Here is a 26,934-nt window from a genome sequence, read left to right as displayed (position 1 = left end):
GAGAAGAGTCACATAGATGACTTAAGGGCTTAGAAAAGAAATCCTGGTGGATCTGTAGCCATAGGGCCTAAATTTCAATACCAGTTTTTCACTTAGTCCTCTTGTGACTTTGGACAAGTCACTTTGCTATTTTCTGCTTCAGTTTCCTCATATATAAAATGAAGAAAGTTAGCCCAAATAGCTTCTAAGGTTCCTTCCAGAACTAAATGGATGATGCTGTGAATCTTATGAATTGGGACCATTTACTTTGAGGAGGAAAGGGAAAGGTCAAGAAATGCCATCAGCCACTAGATTAGAAGAATAATCATTTATATAGCACTTATTATTTTCCAGGCACTGTGCTAAGCACTTTTTACAAATATTACCTAATTTGGCAACAGTATTCATTATTCAGTATTAAACTTCATAACAAGCTAGTTCATCTTCCTCTTTTCTTGGCAGTCCCTTGTTAGAATGTAAACTACTTGAGGACAGGAAATGTTTTGCTTTTGTATTTGCAAACTCAGTACCCAACACAGTGCCTGTCCAAAAATAGGCTCTTAATCAATGTTTATTGACTGACTGATCAAAAAAGGAAATTCAATAGGAAAAATCCAGATAGGCTACAGGGAACTTGCCTGGTAATAGGATTGCTAAACTCTTGTAGCTGAATGAGGCTGAACACTGTGACCCCTCCTGCATCTGCCTTTAAAAATAGAATACCTATCCAGATTATTTTAGGTTTACTCAAGCCTAGAGTTGTAGGGAAGGGAATGGGTGAGATAGAAGGTGTGATGGCCCCTTAGAGGCATTCCACTGGCCCACTTGCTTCTTCTCACCTCATGCAGATTTCAATGGACACAGAACCAAGAGTTTCTTCTAGTTTATGTTCTGGGAAGGAATAGAGAAATAAGACATATGTCAGCCCTATGGAAGGGATGTCTCCCTGACTTTTCAAGTCCATTTGACTGGGACCATGCTGACTCTGACACCTGATAGCAGCCATAGGGAAGCCACTGATCCTCTCTGAACCTCAGTTTCCTCATCTGGAAAATTTAGTTAACACATAATACTTCACAGGGTTGTTGTTAGGAAAGTATTGTGTAAACCTTAAAATGCTATATTAAGACGAGTTATTATTACTACACGCTTACAATAGAATTTATTGTTGTTTCATCTGATCTTCACAACAGCCCTCTGAGGCTGATATGTTTATTGGTCATCATTTTACAAATAAGACAATGGAGCTGAAAGAAGTTAAGTGAGGTGCCTTCAAACTTGGAAATTTCGTGATTTCGTGACTAATGCCTATTTTCTTTGCATTCCCAGTGGAAGATTAGAGATGGATGTGTAGATTTGAAATCATCAGCTTAGAGATGATAACCAATGTGACTTGAATAGATCACGAAGAGAGAAATTATGGGGAAGAGAATATGGCTCAGGACAAAATGTTGGGGAACACTCTTGATTTACAGGTAAGGAAATGGATATAGAATTAGGAAAAGAGAGTGAGGAGCAAGTAGGAAAGAGGAGAACCAAGAAAGAACACTTTAATGGAAGCCAAGGAAGGAAAGACTATTAAGGAGAATAGGCTGATGGTCAATGATGTCTAACGCTTTAGAATGGTCAAGGAGGTTAGGATTGAGAAAAGATAACCACTTTTAGCAGGTAAGTAACTGTAAATCATGGTAACATTTTAGGGAGCATTTTAATACAATAGTTGAGTCAGAAGCCAGATTGCAAGGGGTTGAAGAATCAACAAATGGTGAGAAAGTTATTCTTTCTGAGAGTTTGGCTGTGAAAGGGAGGAAAAACTTAGAATGATTGTCTGAGGGTAAGATTGTGTCAAAGCGAATTTTTTTTTAAAGATTTGGGCATATTAGAGCATATATCTGTTTGCAGCAGACAAATGATATTGGCCTCCTTGCTATTCTTCACACTAGACATTCTGCCTTCACATTCCATGCTGTCCCCCTTACCTGGAGCTTTCCTCCTCCTCACTTCTGCCTCCTAGCTTTCCTGTCTTCTTTCCAGTTTCAGCTAAAGAAGCTTTTCCCAGCTAGGAGGTGAAGTGTAGCACTGAATCTGGAATCAGGAAGACCTGACTTCAAATGCCACCACAGATATTTACTAGCTGTGTGACCTTGAGCAAATAACATCTGACTACCCCAGTTTCCTTACCTGTAAAATGGGGATACCAACATCATCTATCTCCTGGAGTTGTTATGAAAATAAAATATGATAATTTCTAAAGTACTTTGCAAAACCTAAAGTGCTATATAATACTAGTTAGTTATTAGATGTTATTAGTGCCTTGCCTTAGAGATGACCTCTAATGTACCCCGTATATCTCCTGTTTTTATATAACTGTCACCATGTTTTTTGTATCACCAGCACTTAGCACAGTGCCTGGCACATAATAAATCTGACTCTTAATAAATTCTTTTTGTGAGACGGGGCTTATGGAGAAAGCAGAAGGTTTAAACTAGTGACTGTACCAGTTTAAAGCTCAATTTATTTTAGATAACATTAATTTCTAATGAACCCTGGTGATATAGTTGGATGACTTCCTTCAATGGCATCCAGCAGCCCAGTATGAGGAAAAGAGAAAACAGTTAATAGGGTTAGCTCAAACATCCAAGGGAATCAAGTGGAGGACAGTGTACAGTTGAACTGGTTGACAATAAGGTCAAGATTGTGAAGGGAGAAAATTGAAGTCAGAAAAGAGATGATGGGCTGGCATGATAAGGAAGGAGAGAGGAAGTTGAGGTTACTACTGGGACAAAGAATAGGATTAAGAGAACTAAAACATAGGGATGAATGGATAGACAGGTGATTACGATGAGAGGGGAATTTCAGAGATCATTGGGGGTTGATGAGATTGAGAATATATCCACTTTATTGGGTGGCTGAGGTTGAGTGGAGAGCATAGTATCAGAGATTTAGAACTTGAACTGAGCTTAGAGACTGTAGAGTCCAGTTAGTTTTCTTTTAAAATTTAGGAAATTGAAGAGATTAAGTAATTTATCCATGATCACATAGTTATCAAGTGTCTGGCAGAATTTGAACTCAGGTCTTTCTAACACCAAACCCAATCCTCATTTCCTTGTGTTGTGGGTATGACAATGTTGATCATAGATCATAGTTGATCATGTTGGTCATAGAAGCTAAGAAGGTTAAACTGGGAGGCTAGGGTATTTGAAATATCTACATAGATGCTGAGATCCTCAAGTATGAAGGAGAGGGATTGGGGTGGAAAAGACTTTGAGAAAAGTACTGAACTCCTAGAGAAAAAAGAGTGACTTGAGGGTTGGAATATGAAAGCAAAAAGAATCCCATTTGCTGATATGTTTGGATGGAGTGCACCACAAAGGAGCAGAGGTTGCCAAGTCATTGTCATGGGAAGGTCTACATGTGATAATGAGGAATAAGGTAGTCTGCTGACTTCTCCTCCTGACCTGAATTGTTGGGTTTGGGAGAGGGCACAAGTACCCACCAGTGGAGAGGGTTGCCAGGTGTGAGGTGTCTTCTGGAGAAAGTAAGATTTCTCTGAGAAGATGAAAAAACTGTGAAAGAAAGACTTTATGTGAAGGGGAGATTGTTTCTAGTGTGGTATGGGACTCCAGAAGGTATAATAAGGGGCAAAGGAGGATTGCAACAAAGAAGTGGGTAACACTGAGCTAGATAAGGATTGGAGTGTGGTTTGGTAGCAGAGAAAGGTAGTAGTAGTGGTAGTGGTAGTAGTAGTAGTAGTAGATGATGATGATGATAAGGAGGAGGAAGAGGAGGAGGAGGAGGATGATAAAGATGATGACCATCATGTAATATATGAGAATATTTTACAGAATCCTTGACAAGAACTTCTAAAGATCCTTTTGGAGGTCACTCACTGCCAGTCTCATTCTTCACTGAGATATGCAAGCTGAAGTTATGACACTGGGAATCCTGTTCTTCAGGCATTGCATAGTAAGTAGTCACAACCTGTTAGGAAAAAGAAAGCTTTAAGGGAGAAGTTATAAGGATGGTAGTGGCACCTAAGAATTTTGGAGTGTCTCATCAGCCATCACTGCTGTTTAGTTACCTAAGCAGCAAAGATCAAAGTTCTGACATTCTCTTGAATATGGCCCCTTCTCTCTCCTAATGCTATCACCATCCCAGTACACGTTTTCATCACTTTGTACCTGGACTATTATAATAACTTACTGGTTGGCCTCTCTGCCTCAAGTCTTTCCCATCCCAATCCATTCCCCATTCAGTCTCAAATTTATCTTTTTTTCATTTAAGTTCTATTTAATTTTTTCTTGATTACATGTAAACAAAAATGTTAACTTTTTTTAAAAAAAATCTGAGTTCTATACTCCCCCTCCCTCCCTTAGCCCTTTCCTCTGCATTTGTTTCTTCATCTTCTCTGTCACCAGAGTAAGTTGTTATGGTTAGTTTCTCTTGTTGTTTGCTAATTTTCCCAGCCATTTCTTGACTTTTAACTTTATGTTAAAGCTGGATTCTGCTCTTGATGTGGATGGGGGATTGTTGCAAGCTTCAGGCCTTGCTTGCTGCTGTTTTTAGATATAGCTGTCAGGGTCTGTAGGTTTTTGATGCTTCCAAGTGTGAGCACAAGCAAGGCGGGATTTTTGTTGTTTTTCTTTTGGGGTTAAGTTTCCCAGGCTTATTAAGCTAAATTGTAAACATCTAAAGGATTAATCTCCTTTGAACCCTGGTAATCCACAGCTGTAACACATTAGGTGCTGAGGTACAGCTTTCATGCCTTTGAGCACTAAGCCAATCAGGTGTCGAGTTTTGGTGCTACACATGTGGGCTCTCTGTGCTGAGCCAATCAGATGTTGAGTAAAACTGTTTATATAAGCTGGAAGGTTTCCTGAGAACTCTTAATGTCCTTGACAAGATTCTGGGTAGCCATTGTTAAGGCCCCCCCCCCGCCCCCAACTATGAACGTGAACCCAGAGGAAGAAAATGATTATGCATTGAGAGTTGAGCATTGAATGTTGAGTGTAAAGAAGAAGAAAAAGAAGCATGGGAAGAAAAATGAGTGGAAACTTGCTTAGAGAGAGAGGAGATCTCCGATAGCAGGGAAGGAGACCTCTCACAGATTAAGAGTGAACCTGTGCTGACAGCCCTCCTGTCAGCAGGATCTGAGCAGACCAAAGGAAAGTATGGGGTTAGTGAGATGGGGATAGTTGTCTGTTGATTCCCAGTTGTGTTACTTTTGGTAGCTAAAGCTCCGATAGAGATAGCAAAGGAGCCGGGGAGAAGTTTCTTTTGAACTTCTCAGAGCCAAGGCTGTGGCCGGAGGCAGAGCTTAAATGGAGTAGTCCTACCCCAAATTGTGCCCAGGAGATGAGATGAGGAGCAGGAGTGAAGAGCTGCCTATGTCAGGATCCAAGAAGGAGCTGGGACAGGTGGGCCCACAGACTTGCAACCACGGGGCTTGGAATTAAGCCCCAGGTCAAGATGAAAACTTTGTCACCCGAGCCACCCCTCAGGACTTAGAAGCAAAGCCTGGAGCAATGCTGTGACTTGGACTCTGGCTCATTCAAGAATGTGTGCACTTGAGAGTGCCAGATGGGAGCCTTCAAAGGCAGCATGGAAGGAAAGACACACCCCCAAGAGGACTTTATTTGGACACTCTGTTTGGATTGAGGGGATTGTAACCTATTGTGACCTAGGGGTGGAGTGTGTTGTATTCTCTGGTACCCCTGGGGATGTGTTGTACTAGGGAAGACCCTGACTTGGGCTTGGGATTCCCTGATTGTATAAAAAAGTATTTTGGGATGGTATGTTATGTACTGAATGATATGTTTTGAAGTTGTTAGGTTGTTATGAATTGTGAATAAGGTTTAGTTTTGAGTAAATAGAGTGCTTATTATACTAACATGTGTGTGTGTGTGTGTGTGTGTGTGTGTGTGTATGTCTGTATGTGTACATTCACAGCTATGATCTACATAGAAGTGTGGTCATTGCTCTCCTGTGCTCCAGTCTTGACAAAGAGACCTTATTCCCCTGTGGCCACCAGCACTAGCACTACTCCTGGCCCTGTGACTGTGACCAGGTCTCTGTCTTTCCTGAAGCCCCAAATGCTAGTGCTCCCCTCTTTCTTTTTTTTGGAGGTGGGAAGGCAAGGCAATTGGGGTTAAGTGACTTGCCCAAGGTCACACAGTAAGTGTGTCAAGTGTCTGAAGCCGGATTTGAACTCAGGTCCTCCTGACTCCAGGGCCAGTGCTCTACTCACTGTGTCACCTAGCTGCCCCTCCCCTCTTTCTTGGAATTGAGACCAGGGTCCTTACTCCTCTGTGAGTGATCATAAGCACTCCTTTCCACCCTGGAACTGTAACTAGGATCTTGCTTCCAAATGAGTGTTTCCCATTACTACGTGCCTGATTAGCAATCATCTAGTCTCTGAACGAAAATCTCCAATGTTGGGGAAATTGTAGTTTCTGAAAGCTGCTCACTCCATTTATGTCCAGTGCTCTTTTTACTAAATCATATTACCTTCCACATAACATCAGAACAGTGTTTGGAGCTCCATAAAAATTCAGAAATGGTATATTGGTGCTGATCAGAGGGGCCAACTATATGCTTCAGACTTATTTTCTGATTTACCATTAATTTCATCCCCTGGCCTATATATGACCTTCCTCTCCTCTGCCTGCCTTTCCTTTAAGAAGGGTTAGAGAAGGTATTGACCCCCAGGAACTCTTAACCAAGCAGGCACTAGACACCTGTTCTCTGTATTCCCATCAGTTCAGACCCCAACGTACCAGTCAGTAATATCTCCTTATTTAACATCCTATTCACATTACTGCGGAGTCTTGGACATTTTGGTTATTCCCAACTTAGTTCTATTGCCTCCAATAATAAACATCTTCCCCTTAAGGAGTGACCAGTGTGATGTGAAGCAGATATAATGTGCTTGACAAATTAATTGATGATGATCAGTTTTCTCAGGGATCTGATGTTTGTTTGCTGGGTAGCACTGAAAGGAAGGAGGGATAAAATTATTCTTACATACCGTCATTGTTCCTTGCCCAGTACCTTTCACTCTCACAGCAAAGTCTTGATTTAGTTTGGTCTGAAACAAGAATACAGGTTACTGTTGATGTGGGAATTGAGGGGAATCTGAAAGAAAATACCTAGTCAGTTTTCAATGGTTAATTCTCCTAATCTGTCCATGTTTAAACATCAGAACTTTGAGAAGGCTAACAACATCTCCCAGCTCAGAGCTATCTTTTAATTTCCACAGAAGGTTATAAGAGCAAAAAACATTCATTTCATCCTTGCTGGTCCTTGCTCCATCCTATAACATTTTTTGAGCATATATAGCCCTATCCTAGAACAGGATCATTAAATCTCATCATTTGGAATGAATCTGAATGATTAGCTAGTCAGACTCTCATTTTAGAGAGAGGGGTAGCAGAGGCAAAGTCATTCGTTCAAGGTCCCACAGAGGTGAATCTGGGTTTGGAGACCAAGGTCATTGAATCCTGGTCTTGTTCTCTTTACACTGACTTCTATTTATTTCTTTTGGGCTGAAGCTAATATTAAAATTATTTTGCATTATCTGAATATAAATTGAACACTGAAAGGGACTGGTGGGGGTAAGGAGAATGGCCATTGTCAATCAGGAGCCTCCTGATTGACAGGAGAAAGCTGAGTTAGAATGAATCATTTGTGGCAGATAGTTCAGCTGCAGACAAACAAGTGGGTTTTAGTGGTAATAACACATATTTTTATATAGTTTCTGATTCATATTATGAATTCATTCTATGTGAACTCCAGGCAATTAAGATTTTGACAAATATAATGTTCAGAAACTTGAATAATAGATCTCTGCTAGTTGAATTTTCTATGGTCACAATCCTATAAAGTGAAGGGCATGCATGACATCTTGTGTGACAGGGCTAACTAAAAACAAACCAAATAAGTAAAAAGTCAATAACAACGTACATGAATAAGAACTCTTGCAAGTCATAACTGTCATGCCAACCTCTGCTCCCACTACTCATCCCCATTCAACTTCATTCATTGTTTAGATTGAGCACAAACCAAATATTATTTTAATTTCTATCTATTAATGGATAACAATAATGATAATAACTAATCTTTATATGGTGATTTAAGGCTTTAAAATACTTTAAAAGAGCTTTCCAACTCTAGATCTCCTTGGGTGTTGTATTATCCTCCCTTATTAGAGCGTAAGATTTTGAGGGCAGGAACTGCCTTGCTTGCTGCTTTCCTGCATTTGTATACCTAGCACTTAGCATGGTGCCTGGTACCTAGCAAGCACATAATAAATACTTTTTTCTTCATTCATTCCAAGCTGGTCAAAGAGCCAGTCAGTCAACAAGCATTTATTAAGCCTTTAATATGTGCCAGGCACTGTGCGAAGCCCCGATACCTCAGTAATTTCATGACAGACCAAGTTTACTATGGAGTATATATATGATATATACTATCACAATATACATGTATATACACATATACATGCACATACATACACAACATACATACATGCATGCGTGTGTATATATATGTATGTATGTATGTATGTATACATAGGAGCCCAAGTATATAACAAGCTCTCTAAGGAAGCCCTGAAAAGTATCTATAAAGATATCTATATAGTCAGGAGCAATATTTTTATAAAAAGGGGTGATATTCATGGCCAAGGGAAAAGGCATTTATTGGGAAAAGTGAGAAAGTATGATTCAAATTGAGAGATAACAGTTGTACTAGTAATTTATAACATTGTGTGGCTGAAACACTCTCTTGATGCCCTTCTCTATGCTTATAGAATTACTTTAAAAAGTATTTTTAATAAACTAAAGTGAAACAGAATTCTACTCCGATGCCTTGTCATGGCATAGCAGTGATTTTAGGTTCCCAAAGGCTCTGCTATTACAGAAGACACTTTGGCAAGCTCCACCAACCTGGAAAGACTTGGAGTATGCACCCAGCGGCAGACTATATACATCTTTGCTCTGTGTAGGAGCAGCCTAGCCATGCTGGGAGAAGCTCACCACCAGGTTGGTTACATCAGGATTAATTTTTCAGCTGCAGAACTCTCAAAGAGCAGTTACTAAATAGTAGGGGATTGTAATACACATGGGGAGGCCAGACCATACTAATGAATTCATACTTCCTTGAAACTTTGAAGTAAAATGAAGATTTAAAATTTTTGTGATATCATTTGAGTTGAATAACACTGAAGAATTATGAAATAGAGGCAAGGATGCTGACACCTTATTGGATCACACATACTTTCTAGGGTCCCTATTAATTGGTTCAATACTGAAGAATCCACTTCATCTAATGTAATACCTTGTATTCTGTAATCTGATGTAGTGCCTTGTACATTTTCCCTTCCAGTAAAATTGGCTTACTAGCTGTTTTCATAAGAGACATTCCATCTGCCACTGTTGAAATTATCCCTCCATGCCTGGAATGTATTTCTTCTTTACCTCTGCCTTGTAGAATCACTAGCTTCTTTCAGAGCATAGCCCAAGTGCCTCTTCCTATGCAACACTGTTCCTGATACCCCTAGTTATTAGCACTCTCCATTTTGAAATTACTTTGTTTTACCATATCTATGTTTTGTATTGGGGGCAGCTAGGTGGTGCAGTGGATAGAGTTCTGGGCCTGGAGTCAGGAAACCTCATCCTCCTGAGTTCAAATGTGACCTCAGACACTTACTAGCTTTGTGACCCTGGGAAAGTCACTTAACCCTGTTTGCCTTAGTTTCCTTATCTAGTATCTCTAGATACTCTAGTATCTTTGCCAAGAAAACTCCAAATGGAGTCATGAAGAGTTGGACATGACTGAAAAAATCACTGAAACCTCAACAAATGTTGTCTCTGTGCAGTAGAATGGAAGTTCCTTGAGGGCAGGGGTTGTTTCATTTTTATCTTTCTATCCCCAATGACTAGCACAGAGCCTTACACTCAGTAGGAAGTTCAATGGTTGTAGGATTGAATCGTTAGGATCATACGAATTGAGTCTTCTTTCCCTCTCAAAGATACAGAGAAAACATACCTCAGCTCTTCTGCTCAACATATTAGTTGAATAGTCTATCCGGTGATTGACAGCTGATTGACGGCCTGGTAGATGCAGAGAAATTTCCAGATAGGTATCTTTATGTTGTGGTACCTTTTTCTGATACTCAGCCAAAGCTTGTAGCACCATGATGAGGGTCTAGAAATCCGGGAACAGATGGTGAAGTCACATGTATAATACCCATTACTGTACATCAGAAGTTCCATGTAGAAAAAGTAATAAATAGTAACTTGTGTTCCTCCAAATCTAGGGAGAATAGGCCTGGACAGTTAGGGAGAATCAACTGCTCAGGGGTGTATAAGATACCATGCTAAGTGAGTGACACCCAATAGCTAACAGATGATAACCTGTAGACACAGTTATGTCATCTTCATTTATAAGAACCAATGGTTCAAAGATAGCCATTCCCAATAGATAAATGGTAAATGACTATGAATCATTTCAAAGGAAGAAATCTAAGCTATCGATAAATATATTTTAAAAAATGAAATGCTCCAAATCACCAATAGTTAGAGAAATGCAAATTAAAGCAAATTTAAGGTTGCATCTCACACTCCCCAGATTGGCAAAGATCACAAAAATTGCAAATGGCAATTGTTGGAAGGACTGAAGGAAAACTGGTACACTAATGTGCTGTTGGTCAAATTGTAAATTTGGTCCAGCCATTCTGGAAAGCAATTTGGAAATATGGCTCCCAAAGTCCCTAAACTATATATATCCTTTGATGCATCAATACTACTACTAGGCCAATGAGATTAAAAAAAAGAAGAAGAAAAATTTCCATGTGTGCAAAAATATTTAGAGTAGCTCTTTTTTGTAGTAGCAAAGAATTGAAAACTAAGAGGGATGCCCATCTCCTGGGGAATGGCTAAACAAATTTTAGTATATGAATGTAACGGAATATTATTTCAACGTAAGAAATGAGGAAATGAATGGTTTGGACAGCTAGATGACACAGTGGATAAAGTGCTGGGCCCTGGCAGAAAAGACCTGAGTCAGAAAGACCTGAGTTCAAATCTGACCTCAGATATTTACTAGCTGTGTGATCTTGGTCAAGTAATTTAACCTGCATTTGCCTCAGTTTCCAGTTCTGTCTTTTGGGGCTAAGGAGAACAAGTCTAATTTCTTTTCTAAGAGATAAACTTCCAAACATTTGAAGATGTCTTTCATCCCCTACTGTTCCCTGAGTCTTCTCTGTCTCTTGCTTTAAAACAAAAATGTATTTTTCCATGTTATTTAGTTTGTCATTTCTTATTTCATCTTCTTGGCTTCACTTAGAATTCTTTTTCAAAAGAAATTCAGAGATCATCCTCATTTTATGGGCGACAAAACTGAGGTACCCAGAGGTTAAATAACTCAATATCATAGCAAGTTAGTGGCAGAGTCAAGACTATAGCTGCAGTCTCTTAACTCTGCTACACCATTCCATTCATTTCCATAGGTCATTGAGGTTTGTTTTTTCTTAACATAGCTTGGTTACTGTATTTTTTACTTGTGGTATGTCTTCCGGCAAGCTCCACCAACCTGGAAAGACTTGGAGTATGCACCCAGTGGCAGACTATATACATCTTTGCTCTGTGTAGGAGCAGCCTAGCCATGCTGGGAGAAGCTCACCACCAGGTTGGTTACATCAGGATTAATTTTTCAGCTGAGTCCTAGGGCAATAGGTAGGAATTCTGTACTAATGGGGCCTCAAAATTACTGTGGAACACATAAAAGTATTGACCCTCATAACTGGAAGAAGGGACTTCCAGCTAAGACCAGGAGTGCCCAGACAGGGCAATGCTTCCTAGTGACTCCATGTCATCGTAGTCTTGGCTAGGTTTTTGCTTGCTTACCCTACGTCCTGACTTTTAGCTTGCTGATAACCCTACAGCCATGTCTGGAACATTCCATCCCTTTCTAATTTCCTGCCTCTATCCTTTTCTTCGTTTATGGATCAGCTTAGCTTTATCTCCTATATATTCCTTTTTGACAAGGCAGAAGGAGAGTAGGTGTTTCCCTTTCCTTCTTGGTTAGCTATTGACTCTGTCTCATCTGACGCAAATCATGTTCTCTCCGAGATTTTATCTTCAGAATGAAGGGGATTAGACTAGATGACTAAGACCCATCTAGCTTTGAAGGTCTGTGATGACTCTAGGCCTGGTTAGCTCCTTCAACTAAGAAATTAAAGGTATTATGCTCATCTGGTAAAGTTATTTTATTCCTCCACCAACATTTTCTCATCTGTGACTTATGGGACATCTCAGAAGGCTATTCATAGCATCCATGCTCCCCACTTCCTAGTCATGTTGTACAAATACTGTCCCCAAATCCTATTCCATTCCCCTAACACATACATGTACACACAGAGCCTTTTCTGTCAACCATGATCTTTGAGAAACAGTAAGTTCACTATGAAACTGGGTATGAAAAAGTCTCACCTGAGTGCTTCCATAGCTCCCTTCATAGATTTTCTGTAACATCAACCACTGGGCCACTTCTGCTGCCATTTGAAATTTCTTCAAGTGTATGAGACTCAGTAGTCCATAGGAAGAGGCCTCTATACCAAAATAGTGGGATCTTGTGTCTTCCCAGTGATCCCCATCTAGGCACAAACAGAACATAAAGACCAAGATTGAGCCTAGCTGCTTTTCCTTAAAATAGTCTGTCAATGGCTCATGCTCCTTAGAGCCAAGATGATGGTACTAGGCAGAAAGTTAACAAGAGATATACACTGGGGGATGATTTGGTGGGAAGTCAGTTCTGCCTGTGCTCCTGACATCCTGTATGCATGTGATGCTCCATTTCCTACTGGTGTTCTTTTGCAATAGCTGTTCCCTGATATCTAGAAGGTACAACTTTCTCACCTCTGCCTCTCAGGATCCCTGGTTTTCTTTAAGACTCAGTTAAAATGCCACTTTTGGCAGGAGGATTTTCATAGTCTCCATGCTGCTAGTATACCCCCTCCCTAAAGAACCTCATCTTCATTTTGTATATACAGAATGTCCCAAAAGTCAGTGAAATTTTAAGCTCTAAAAGTTTAAATTAATCTAATAGTTTAAATTTAAGCCCTAGTATCTTGAAACTCCACCAAAAGTTTTGGGACAGTCTATATTGTATTTACACATATTATATTTACACATATTGTTTTCTCCTTTAGAATGTAAGCTCCTTGAGGGCCAGAATTGCTTCATTTTTGTACCTGGAGTAGATTAAGTGTTTTTTTTATTGTTGATTGATAGATAAATTCTAATTTATCTTCAAATCCTTGCAACTTTTTCTTGAACTGAAAGGAGCCTCTCTGAACTCACCAGTGGCTGCATCAAGAAGCACAGACTCATTATCCAGCCTGTCCATCAGTGCCAGGGCATAGGAGGCCAGGGTCACTTCATAGGTTTGAGTTAATTGAGGGTACTTCTGGGCAAGGAAATCCACAGCTTTGGTGATGCTTCCGTTCAAAATCTGAGGAGTAAGAACAGGAGACGTGAGAGGGGATATTGAAACAACACCCAGAAGAGTCTAACTGGGAGAGCTTTATAAAAGTGAAATGGATGGCCTCCAGAGTTAGTGAGTTTCCCCTCACTTGAGTCAATAATTCCATTAATAGCCACTTATGAAGGTCTTCTAGTAAAGGCTAGATTGCCATTGTTAGGGATTATTGTTTGCTTGTTTGTTTGGGGAATGGATTGGTTAAGGTCAATGGTCTCTGACATCCCATTTAAGTCTTAAGACTATATCCGTGAGAAGCTCTGAGGACAAGATTCTCACAGCCCCTGACATTCTAGATCTGGGTGGGAGTCAGGGGCAGATCAAAGGACTCCCTTCTCTTTCCCTATATCCTAAGAGCTACAGAGTCTGCTATACCTGGAGAAGATTCAAGATGGACAGAATCTCCCCTTTCTCCCTTCCCCACAGCACTACGCAGTCTGTTGGTGCCAAGACATATGGTGGTTAGACTACTTACCCTTTGGAAAATAGACAAATTTCCAGTTTAACGACACCTACTGTCACCATAAAAGACCATCTTACTTGTTGCCTTTCCTTCCTTCCTATCACCAATGGCCCATCATCACATGCTTGTCCTAAAAAAACCAGATCTTCTGATACTGAAAAAAACTGATGTAGTTACTGAATCACAGCAGTGATACTCAAAAAAATTCCCTTTTCCGTTCACCATTCTCCTACATGTGTGTCTTCTCCTGTTAGAATGTAAAGTCCTAGAGTTCAAGGATTGTTTTTATCTTTGGATTTGACATAGGATGCAGCTAGGTGGCAATGGAACCGGTGTGAAGAAGAGCCGAATTCAAATATGAACTCAGACACTTACTGGGCATGTCACTTAACCTCGTTTGTAAAATGATGATAATAATAAATAAATAAATAAATAGATAGATAAATAAATAAATAATGAAATGACATTAATAATAGCACCCAACTCCCAGGACTTTTATGAGGATCCAATAAGTTTTGTAAAGTGTTTTGCAAGCTTTGAAGTTTGTTATTATTACCCCTCTAATATTTAGCACAGTGCTTGGTGAATAGTAAGTTTTCAATGAATGTTTTTCATTCATTCATTTATTCATCTTGGAGAATTGGAGAAGTACTCCAGGTATGGAGATGGGCAAGTATTGCCTTGACTTTCCAAAAGGGAAGAGAATACAAAATCATAGAACAATGCAAATCATAGACCAGTGAACTTGAACTCAATTCCTGGCAAAATTCTAGCATGTATTATTAAATAGTTGGCTAGTAGACATCTAGAAAAGGAAGCAACGATCACGAAGAACCAGCATGGCTTCATCAAGAAGAGGTAATGTGGACTAACTTTATTTTCTTTTTGTAAAGGGTTACTCAATTGGCAGACCAGGAGAATTGTGGTTTAGAGTATCGAAGTTCTAAAGCATCTGTTAAAGCATCTCATACTTTTTTGTGTGGGGGAAATATGAAGAGGTGTGGGCTAGATGACAGTGGAACTAGGATTTAGAACTAGTTGAATAGCTGGATCTAATGAGTAATTAGTTATTTCCAGTTGACTTAGGAGAACTCTACAGATCTGTGTTTAAAAAAATTTTTTTATCAATGACTTCCATGAAGACATAGATGGAGTGCACATCAAATTTTCAAATAATTCATAACTGGAGGGATAGCTAAGATACTGAATAACAGATTCAGTCAGTTACAACTATTTATTAAGCATTTACTATGTGCCAGACACTATGTAAGCACTAGGGAAGACAATAAGCATTAATATGGTGCCTACTTTGTTCCAGGCACTGTGCTAAGCGCTTTTCACAAATTTTACCTCATTTGATACCCATAAGAACCCTGAGAGGTAAATGCTATTATTGTTATGCCCATTCTACAGTTGAGGAAAGTGAGGCAAACAGGTTAAGTGACTGGCCCAGAGTCACATAGCTAGTAAATTTCTGAGGCTAGATTTGAACTCACTTTTTCCTGACTCTAAACCCAGCACTCTATCTACTGTGCCACCAGGTGCCTCTAGAGATACAGAGAAAGGTAGAAATAGTCCCTGCCCTCAGGGATCATTCATTTTAAAGGAGGAAACAACATGTAAATAACTCATTATATACAAGATATATAAAGAGTAGGTGGAAGGTAACCTTAGAGAGGAAGGCATCAGAAGTTGGGGAACATTGGTGGAATTTGAGGTAAACCATGAAGGATGCCAGGGAAACTCAGAGGCAGTGAAGAATTCCAGAAATGGTTGACATTACATAGACTGAGGGTTGGGAGATGGAGTTCAAGGAACAGCAAGAAGGCCAGGATAGCTATATCATCAAGAGAGTGGAGGGAGGATAGCACATCGATTATAATAGGTTTATATTCTTCATCAGTTCTTCTCTTGGTCTGAACCCAGACCTCTGTGGAAACCACGAACAGGCAGAATTGATCATGAGGCAGTGAAAAGAGTTCAACTGGACACTAGGAGAGAGGGGATTGATGGAAAGTAGGAATTTGAATATCTGATGGGCTCAGGGGCATAGATCATAAGTTCCAAAGCTAGTAGAGAAGGGATTGAAGGAAGAATGTGGACACCACCCATCCATGCACACTGACTTGCACACGGTCCACACAGTATGGTCTGGACTCCTGTAGCGCAGCAACCACGAATGCTGTGAGCGCGACTTCAGAATTTATGTTATCGTAGCCTCCCTAGAGAAAAATAAAAATCCACACTCATGTTGGAGAAGTCTAAAAGAAAGGGAAAAAACTAGGAGAAATAACTTTTTTATGGCAGGGAAGGCTGATGGCATCTCACTTTTATCATTTTTGTTTCCCTGTGTATTTGTGATACTGATGTATCAAAGCAACACTTTGCAATTCTGATCATTTTTCTTTCAGTTACCTAAAGAGACAGAGAAGCTGAGACATCGAGACAGGAGAGGAGTTTCCTTATCAAAAAAAGAAAATGTATTACTGAGGGGCAAGTATATCTATCATATTCCTATTTTAAATAAGACTTTTTTGGCCAATATCACCGAATAGAATCTTGGAGGCAGAAATCTGTGATGCTTAAAGAGACATAATCAACATGACAGGAGTTTTTCTCCTCTATCTTATTAATATATTTCAGTGCCAACTTGTGGGTGCCACCTAGAGAATCTGTGTATAGCATTTAGAGCTTAAAGGGACCTTAGACATCATCAGGTCTACTGCTCTTCTTTTATAGTTAAGGAATCTGAGGCTCAGAAGGTGAACTGACTTGTTTGAGGTTGCAGGTAATAAGGAGCAGACCCAGGATTAGAACCCAGGTTCCCACCATACTAAACCCAACACTCTTTCCACTAGACTTTCTGCCCTTCACAGAAGGATAATTTTAGGTTACTTTACTAGAACACTTTTTTTGGTGAGGCAATTTGGGTAGAGTGACTTGCCCAGGGTCACAGATCTAGTAAGTGTCAAATGTCTGAGGCCAAATTTGAACTCAGGTCCTCCTGACTCCAGGGCTGGTGCTCTGTACACTGTGCCACCTAGCTACCCCTACTATAACATTTTCTTGAAAAGATAAAATGTTGGGCCTAGTTGATGCCTGCCAGTGTGACACAAAATAGCCCTTGGCAAAATGAACCCAGATTGTGATGAACTGCTATTTCACTGGTGATCAATAAGCCACAAACTAGAAATGCCATTTTCAACCTCAATTTCATTGCTTAACACTTCAATGAAGCTATAGTATCAGGAGGAACTTTTTCAACAGCACAGATAGCAACTCATCCACACCCTTTTGGTTCATGTATTCCTTGCCCATGTCTTCCTATAGAGCATCTACTGGAAATCTTTCTTTAGACCTCTTATTTAGCCTTTAATGGGCAACAATGAAGCACCAAGGCAAGCTATCCATGCATCTCCCCCCTCACTAGATCACTAATGTTATTTCAGATTTTTGTATTTCTGGCCTTTCTTACTTCCTTTGCCCCAATTTAGAATGATACCACCCCTATTTCCATCCTAGCTATAAAATTTCATTCAGCCAAAAGGTGTGTGAACTAAGTAGATTAGGGACTCTTTGGTTCTGTCCAGAGCTAGTTGTGGCATTATATGTTCTTTTAAAAAAAATTCAGGTTGAGAATCATTAGGTGAGCCATCAGGAATGGTTGATGTTGAGATTTGGCAGCCCTTTTTAAAAGTCCTTTGATAGCAGAATGAGTTTCAGAGAGATAGGGAGAATGTTATACAACCCCAAGAGTTAACTGAAGGATAGGCATTCCTGGTAGAAGAATTTCCATGTAAACAGAACGGGGCATGTAAAACTTTCATGTCTTTGGGAGTTTGTCTTTACTCATGTCAAATACTCCTTGACCACTCTATATCTTTTGAGCTATGTAGTAGAAAGAGGCTATTTCAGCCATTATTACATATAACTACCAAGACTGCTTCAACTTATGAGGCTGAGAACTTTCCTGAGAGATTAAGAGGGGGTAGAGCAAGATTTCTGAAATTACTCCTTCCAACTCAGCCCCTCACTCCCATCTCAAGTGCCTTTCCTCCTTCAGCTTTTGCCCTTGGGAAGGGTAGGACTTCCTAGGTTGGTGTTTCAGTGAGGAGAACCTCACATGTTTCTTTCTGACATACTTTAGAAATGGAGTAACAGGGAGTGAATGATTTGGAATGTCTTTTCATGGAAAATGCTGCAGTTTACCAAATACAAAAATGAAAATATAGAAAGCAAGTTAGTATTTACATGTTAGCATAAGTGTAGGTAAGAAATGATAAAGAAATATGGAAGTGGTCTCATGTGTGGAAGCCAGCACAAATTCTGACTATGTATAATGGGTTGTTCTCAACCTTTGCTGTATCATGGATACCTTTGGCAGTCTGGTGAAGACTTTGGACCCCTTCTCAGAATAACATTTTAAAATACATAAAATAAAATATATAGGATTACAAAGGAAATAAAGATATAAATTTTTTCCCATTCAAGTTTACAGACCCCCTGAAATCTATCCAAGGATGCTTTAAGGATCTAAAGGTAAGAATTCTGTAGTGGATTTTAGTCCTAAAGCTACCATAGGGTTAGTCCCTTTTACCTGTTAGAGATATAAATTATGCTATATATACTAGCACCCTGTAGTGGAAAGAGCTGGCCTCAGGGTCAAGAATATCTGGGATCCAGTTCCATCTCTGACACACACTAGCTGCATAAGCCTGGATAAGTCACAACCCCTCAGTGCCCCCAAACAGCTCTGCAAAATTATAAGTTGCAAAGCAGGTGCCAATATTGGCAATTTCCTCACCAGGAGCTGCTGATACCAATGGTATCACAGCCCAGACAAAGAACCCATAGATTACATAGTTTAATTATACTGCATGTGTTGTCTGTCTATACAGCAATATCTAGAACAGATAGAATGTCTAATATCTTGTATCTTATATATTATATATTATATCTAATACATATTAACTGTCTAGTATCATATCTATCTTTTTCTGAGCCACTGTGCTGCCCCCTGATTTTATGGGGGTGAGGAGATAAGAATGTCCTCTGCATTATCTCACTTTGCCTATCTGACTGGAAGCTCCATCAGAGTAAGGATCTCATTCAAACTTCTTATACTTCTCAGCACCGAGCAAAAGGTTCTGTATAGAGTTGGTATTTAATAGATGTTTAGGGTATTTAATTCAAAGGAAGAAAAGGCCATAAAAAACCAGCTGGTCTCTTATGGTTAGAAACAAAGTCACTGAAGTCCCCATTGCAGGCCAAGGTTTGCAAATCCAAGACCTGCAGATCCATGTGGCACAAAGAGCTCATGGCTGGAAGTCGAGAGGCTTGGCTTCTGGGTCTGGTTCTGCCACTTTCTCAGAATATAAACTTGGACAAATCATTCCATTTCTCTTAACCTCAGTTTCCTCATCAGTAAAATGTGTGGTTTAGACTAGATAGTTGCTAAGGTCCCTTCAGCTCTGAATTCTGTGATCCTATGTACTGTGTCCTTCTAAATATGAACATTAAAATAAAGATTATTACTCATTTACCACTCATATTTATTCTCAGCTGACTCCATAAGGCCTCACTTCATACATAATCCTGTTTCCTCTCTACCTATGGGGAGCTACGCTCATTCCTATCATGCTTTTGTTTGGTGACATTTAGATAGATCCCAATGGTCAGAATGAGTGCTTGATCCCTGGGCCTTTAGAATTGGGGGAAAATTTTGGAAGAAGAGAAACTTACCACTATGCTTCTTGAGTATGGAATTGTTGTGTCAAAGAAGGCCCCGTCAGGTCCTTGTCTCTCTAGTACCAACCACCTGACTGACCCACAAAGGGAGTCTTGGTCAAGGTACACTATTCCACTGGCCATGGAGAACATTTTCACTAAGTAGGCTGTCATCCTAGAGATTCAAAACCGATACAGAGTTTTACATAGTCCTCTGCTTGGATCTTAAAAGAGACACATGTGATGCGGGGCTTGGTGTATGTCTAGATCACCTAAGGTGGTGTCACCCACTTGGAAGATGCTGGGGGAAATTTACTTCTGGGAAACAGAAAAACTTGTACATTTGTGGATATTATTGGCCTGCCACATGGTTGGGAATAGCCTTTTTCTATTGACTGTGTAGCTGGAACTGTTTTTTGTTTGTTTTTGCATTTCAAGCTAATTGAAGTTAGTCTGGGATTTCCCTGCATTCCCATCTAAAGGTGGTAGATTCCTTTACTCACAGCAGGTGACACCATCAGGTCACTCAGGGCTTGAAGGTCCCTTCCTTTCTCCCACCTATTTAGGCCACATGGCTTCAAGAAGCAGTACTGGAGTACTAGCCTTTTTCATTCATTCCTTTTTCAGTTATAGGGTTATAGGTATAGAGAATGGAGTCATCAATCTGGGAGTGTGAACCTTGGGGACTGGAAAGCACAAAGATTCCTGAGGAGCCAATCCGGAGATACTAACTCTATAAGCCCCACAGCTCAGCTTAGCTCCTACACTGCATTCATTCCACCAACTTCAAATCCAAAGCCTCACCTAGCTAGTGTCTGTGGACCCTTGCTCCTCAGGACTTTACTGCTGGGCTGGCTGCAGCTGCCGCACTCTTGGCAGGAATTCTGTCAGAGACTTCACTCTGTATCTACAACTGTAAAGGATGAATTAAAAATCTCAACCCCTCCCCTCCCAGATCCATTCCTCTGGACCACATGGCCTAAGTTGGGAGTGGAGGGATAGAGAAGGTTCTCTGGCCTTCCCACAGTTTCACCTGCAGGGAGTGAAGGAATCTTTCACCCTTAAAGAATATAAGAAAATCCGTTGCCAAATTAAGCATTTTTAAAGAAAAGAAAAAAAGTTTTATCTCCATCACTAATGGAAAAAGGCTGTTTCCAACCATGTGGTGGGTCACCATAGAATGTCCACACATGGGCCACTTCTCCTGACTGGTGGAAGCAGGTTCCTAGTGTCTTCCACATGGATGAGGCCCTTCGAGGTGATCTAAGCCTGTGTGATGCCTCCATTACACATAGATTTCTTCTATTCCTGGACACCATAAGCACTTTCTCCTTCCTCTATTCTAATATACTATGCATTTCTTTCACTCTTTGTCATAGCAGCTACAGCGGGAGAAACCATGAACTTTTAAAGAGAAGTAGGGGCAGCTAGGTGGTGCAGTGAGTAGAGCACCGGCCCTGGAGTCAGGAGGACCTGAGTTCAAATTTGTCCTCAGACACTTGACACACTTACTAGCTGTGTGACCTTGGGCAAGTCACTTGACCCCAATTGTCCTGCCTTCCCCCCTCCAAAAAAAACAAAACAAAACAAAAAAACAAAAAAAGAGACGCAGTCATGGGGAAGCCATTAGTTTGATTTTCAGCAAAGTCCTCTCAAGAATTATCATGTACGCAGGCCAAAATCTAAGCTTGAAGTGAGATGGCCATAACCAAATATCAGGTCATTAAGAGGTTATGTTACCTTGGGTAAATGACTTCCCCTCCCTCATCTTGTTTCCTTATCTGCTTTATGAGGAAAGTCTATTAAGTCATCTCAAAAGTGCCTTTGAACTCTAACATTCTGAGATTCTAAGTTTCAAATGGGTTAGGTGTCAGGTACCTTCGTTCTTATAATAGAGTTCTATGTGATTCCCGAGGAAGCAATTTTATACAATTTATGAAGAAAACAACAATTTTTTGAATACCATCTCTTTATAACAGGGCCTGGAACATAGCAGGAACTTAATAAATACTTGTTGACTCTTCACTGACTGACATGCAAGGCTGGCTGGTAAGAGAAACTGAAGCAATGGCTCCAGTTCTAAAAGTCTGACTCACTTCTGGATCATTTCCTGATCAGAGAATGCTGGTCTGGAGCTGGCCCAAGAGTTCTGGTCCTTTATCAGTACTCTGAGGAGGCCCTAGATCAAAGTATTACTAGAATTTTTAGATCTAAAAAAGACCTTAGAGATCACCTTTCCCCTCATTTTAGAGATGAGTAAACAGAACCAGAGAGGTCACATCATTTCACCATCAGCAGGAACTGCCTTAAAGTTATTTCCTGAATGCTGGTAAATTAGTGCCAGAACTGAGATTAGAACACAGGATTGCTGGTCCTGCTTGCTTTATTCAGTACCCTATGTAAACACCTGTCCTAAGGCTCTCACAGAATGGAGTTAGTATCCAGAATTTCATACTAGGGTTCCCCTTGGCTGCTTTGGTGGACAGATGGCTACATGCCAATAGGAGAGTCTTACCATGTGCTGGAGGGATTCCCAGGTAATGTTGCATAGGAGTGATCAGGTTTTTTGAATACCATCTCTTTGGCAAAACCTACAGAGAGAACACAAGGTTATTCTGGTACAGGAAGTGTCAGTTAGCTTATTCTCTGAGCAGGCCACAGCTGTGGACTATTTGTGGTTAAAATAACATTATCTCCTGGACTCTGGTCTATAGAAAGAAACAAGAGGTGAAGTTATATCCATTGCTTGGGGGTTTTGTCTTAGAACTCATAGGCAGAGAAACTAAATAGATAAAGTATCAGTCAGCTAGCATTTTTTGAAGCATCTATCATGTTCCAGGCACTATGTGAAGTGCTGGGGATACAAAGAAAGGCAAAAAGTAGTCCTCTTTCTAAAAGAACTCACATTACAATGAGAAAGACACGTAAATAATTATATAAAAACAAGATATAAACAGGATACATTGGAGGTTTGTTTGAGAGGGAAGGCCCTAGGATTAAGGTGGACTGAAAAAGGTGTTTTTCAGAAGGAGTGCTTTTAATGGAGATTTGGAGGAAGCCAGGATGAAGAGGAAGAAATTTCTAGGCATAGGGAGAATCCAGTGAAAATCCTGAGAGTTAAGTGAATAGAGTGTCATTTGTGAGGATGAGTGAGGAAGTCAGTGTCACTGGATCACACTGTGTGTGGAAGGGAGTAAGATATAGGAAGACTGGAAATCTGGGAAGGGGCCAGATCATGAATGGCTTTTGACCAAGCAAAGGATTTTATATTTGATCCTGGAGTCCACTCCCTCCAGTGAAGGGAGCCACTGAAGTTTATGGAATAGGGAGATGGCATGGCCAGAGCAGTGCTTTAGGAAGATCAATTCGACAGCTGAATGAAGGATGAACTGGAATGGGGAGAGACTTGAGGGAGGAAGACCAATCAGTAGGCTATTGTGATAAGATAGACACAAGGTGATGAAGGATTGTATCAGGGTGGTGGCGGGGACACTTTTCTTAGGATAAAATGAAAGCTCTGTTTGGCATTTAAAGCTTTTTATTATCTGACCCTAGCTTGTTTTTCTAGGAGGATTACACATTACTTCTCATTTTCTTGATTAATTAATCAACAAGCATTTTTTAAAAGTACCTACTATGTGCTGGGCACCATAGATACAAAAATGAAGAATTAAACAATCTCTTTCAAAATGAATATTGGACCAGGAGTTAGAAAACTTGGATTCAAAACCAACCACAACAGGCTTGTGTTGTTGTGGCCTAGACCTCTCAGATGTTGTTTCTTCATTAAAAATGATGACAATAATATTTGAACAATCTCAGGATATTTTGTGAGGAAAATGTCTGTAAACCTTAAAATGTTCTCACACGAATACAAATTGGTATTATCTTGAAGCTTGCATGAATCATTGAGATCAATTTGGGTCTTGAATTTTCCACCTTTAAAATGTGGAGGACTCCACTGCTCTTCCCCAGTTGCAGATCCCTAGGAATCCAGAGGATTGATCTTGTAAGAACTTTGAGCTCCTGTGGCTGGGAGGGGCAAGAAGAGGGGCTTCAGCCTATCTACCAATGGGAGATGGTGAAAGGTTCAGTTTCCCAATCTGCCAGAGTAGTCCAACCCATATTTTCTGAGTTTGCTAGAATGAAGCAAAATGGTGAAAGGACCTGAATCATGACAAAGTTTTTGGAGATGTGGCAAATTGTCCAGTGGGAACTTGGTTGACATCATATATACTATAAAAACTCCCAGAGCTCTTAGTTCTGGGTCACTAACCACTGACTCACCCTGCCTAATGTTGTTGATGGACTCTTGTCGGCGGTCAATCCCAACCTTGTCCCATTGATTTGTGCTGTCCAGATAGTGGGCGCTGATGATTGCACGGGAAGCTGAAGATATGGTCTGTTCTGCACAGCCACCGGGGAGGACAATATATTGTGAGATATGCTTGCCTTCAATGGTTGCCTCAATAATATCTGCAATGGGATTCCCTGTGAGACAGAGGCATGATATTGTCAGTCATTTAGTCAATAATCTCTTGTGACAATAATCTACTATGTGCCACTATGTGAAGTATTTTCTCTATTATTCTAAACACAATATCAGGGCTAAGCAGATCAACTGAGCTTGTGCAGTGAACCAAAACCTACCCTGCACTCAAAAGTATTGGGTTACTTTATGTTTCTGGCTTTACAGAGTTAGAAGGGATGCTAGAATTCACCTTCAGGGGTTCTTAACCTTTTTTTAGGTCACAGACCCCTTTGGGTGAAGCCTAAGGACCCCTTTCTCAGAATAATGTTTTTAAATAAATGAAAGAAAATATATAGGAGTACAGAGGAAACAATACTATTGAAATAATTATCAAAATGTTAATAAAATGAGTTTAGGATCTCTTTAAGAAATCAGTTATTTATAACCAAAGTAAGTCTAAGGATGATGTATTATTAAGCATCAATATTTTTCAAAGCAAAATACGGTTCTTACCTTGGAAAATGATTTGTGTCTCTGATTCAGTGCCTGGTACGATGTTTTCCAGATCTGCTGCTCTCACTATTATGTTCTGCTCATTATCTGAGGCATCAAAGCAAAAAAAAATATTTGTGGAAAGCCAAATATCAAACCTGGCTCTGTAAGTGGGCCCCTGCTTCTCTGGCAAAGGTACAAAAGAATCATACATCTCAGGATAGTTTTTAGACATTCATTAATGTTCACGGTGTTGATAAGAGTGGGTGTAGACTAGAAATAGGAATGGAAAATTGCCGTCAGCGGCTGTGGCGCTGAAATGGCCAGAGATGGCCCAATGCCACGGAGAGTGAAAAGATTACATGGGCCAGGTGGGAGAGTACAGCACAGCTCTGTTTATTAGGCTGAAGAAAGGGGCTTATATACCTTTTTAGGCAAGCAGATGAACAAGTTCATGTGCGAGATATTTGCTGCATTGCATGACTTCCTCATGCTTTGTTCCCCTTTTGCCATAAACAATATTGTGCTAATAGCCCACAGGTGGGTTTTAGCACGTGAGTACCGAGGAGTGTTGGAGACAGCATGTGTGTGCCAAGGAGGGGTTAGGAGAGCCCATGTGCTGAGTTATCAGCCCAAGGGCAAGATCAGGCTTCACGGAAAACCTGGCTTGTGTCTATATCCCATAATGTACTTTCTCAGAGTTGGCCCTCTACAGAAAATACTAAGAAAAAGAGGTGCATCTTATAGAATAAAGAGGATGCAAGGTAAAGTAGAACTTCACAGGGGAGTTCCAAAAGGAGAATTTGTGATTTCCTAGATGAAATTGAAATTTTCTTGATGAAACCATTCTAGTGCTTTTGGATCATAACATGGGTTGGGATGGGCTGCCACAGCTGAAAAAAGTTCCTAACAGTGGCCAATCATAGCTGCCAGACCTTGTGTCCTACCGGCCTAGCCTTTGAGAACTGGGGTCACTTCCAATGATAAAGTAAATGGTGTAGGAATTCATGAGGTCTGAGAGAACTGGTCAAAAAAATTTCCTAAGGCCTGTCTTAGGAGGATAATTGTACAAATATCATTTTAGAGAGGCAACTTGGAGCTATGAATGGATAAGGTGCTAGATTTGGACTAGGAAGGTCTGGATTCAAATCCTGCTTCTGACATTATTAGCTTTGTAAGAATAGGCAGTCATTTAATTTGTCTGTACCTCTTATTTCTTCATCTAGAGAATGGGAATAATAATACTATGGTACCTACCTCAGGGCTGTTGTGAGGTTCTGATGAGGCCCACGCAAATGCAAAAAATGCCCCCCCCAAAGAAAAAATGCAAAAAATAAGTTATTGTTGTCTTTTATGAGTGCAATAAATATTTATTGTTTCATTGATTTGAATCTAAGGCAGCAGTGATTGAGTGTCTTACTTCAGGTATGGAACTGTGTAAGTAATGATGGAATTATTCTCTAATCAGAAAGGAGATAGAAATGAACATATAATAGAACCTGGTGAGTGGCGGGAAGATCATGTTTACTAGAACTTGCTTGTCTTTTATCAATCAATAAATATTTATTGTTTCACATACACAGAAATGAACACAATGGCTAAAAACCCCAAATCCTTGGATGTCGTCTGCTCCAGTGCTCCCACGCACTCTGACGTTGTTCTCTGGTTTCACCTCATTTGCTCTCTTTTCACCCCTTATAGGAATGGCTCCCAAGCATGCTGTGGGTTTTGCTATTTCAATAATCTCATATTACTTTTTTATAGTCCTTTAGAGTTTTCAAACCCATGAAATATTGAAAGACCCAAAGAGAGTACTCTGCGAAGCTGAATAGATTCTCTGAAGATCTATGGGAGATCATAGATAGGAATAGCACAGGACAAGGAGGGGTACACGGGTTGCTCTCTGCACCATATATAGAATATTTATTTTGAAATTATGTATGTGTCAAAGAACAATTGAAGTATATTTGTAATAATGGCTAACATTTATAGAGATTTGCAAAGTGTTTAACATATGCCATTTCATTTGATCCTCTCTACAACCCTGAGAGGCAGCTGTTATTGTGATCCTCATTTCAAAGATGAGGAAATGGAGGCTAGGAAAACTAAGTGACTTTCCTAGGGTCACAAAGTTACTGTCTGAGGCAGGATTCAAACTCAGGTCTTCCTAATTCCAAGTCCGGTTCTCTAGCCACTGTGCTACATAGATGTCCCATGCATGCAATATCAATCACTTAGCATTTATTAAGCACTTACTATGTGC

At 40.1% G+C, this 26,934-nt stretch overlaps 1 protein-coding gene across 1 annotated transcript in view; it reads right to left on the bottom strand.

The window, feature by feature from the left end:
• The window catches only part of LOC118841480 (A.superbus venom factor 1-like), a 77,086-nt gene that overhangs the window by 12,292 nt on the left and 37,860 nt on the right, over nt 1-26,934 (bottom strand). Inside the window, exons 23-33 of the mRNA XM_036748916.1 lie at nt 24,693-24,779; nt 23,996-24,199; nt 22,224-22,299; nt 19,724-19,883; nt 16,108-16,203; nt 13,341-13,491; nt 12,471-12,634; nt 10,027-10,185; nt 7,007-7,066; nt 3,870-3,960; nt 819-870 (exon numbers count right to left, since the gene is read on the bottom strand). Of these exons, the coding sequence (XP_036604811.1) occupies nt 819-870; nt 3,870-3,960; nt 7,007-7,066; nt 10,027-10,185; nt 12,471-12,634; nt 13,341-13,491; nt 16,108-16,203; nt 19,724-19,883; nt 22,224-22,299; nt 23,996-24,199; nt 24,693-24,779 (1,300 nt within the window). The remainder of the gene's footprint in view (nt 1-818; nt 871-3,869; nt 3,961-7,006; nt 7,067-10,026; nt 10,186-12,470; nt 12,635-13,340; nt 13,492-16,107; nt 16,204-19,723; nt 19,884-22,223; nt 22,300-23,995; nt 24,200-24,692; nt 24,780-26,934) is intronic.

Source organism: Trichosurus vulpecula, chromosome 3, assembly GCF_011100635.1.
Source record: "Trichosurus vulpecula isolate mTriVul1 chromosome 3, mTriVul1.pri, whole genome shotgun sequence".
Taxonomy (NCBI): domain Eukaryota; kingdom Metazoa; phylum Chordata; class Mammalia; order Diprotodontia; family Phalangeridae; genus Trichosurus; species Trichosurus vulpecula.
Note: the sequence above shows the minus strand (reverse complement) of the source record. Positions and strands in the feature narration are given on the sequence as shown.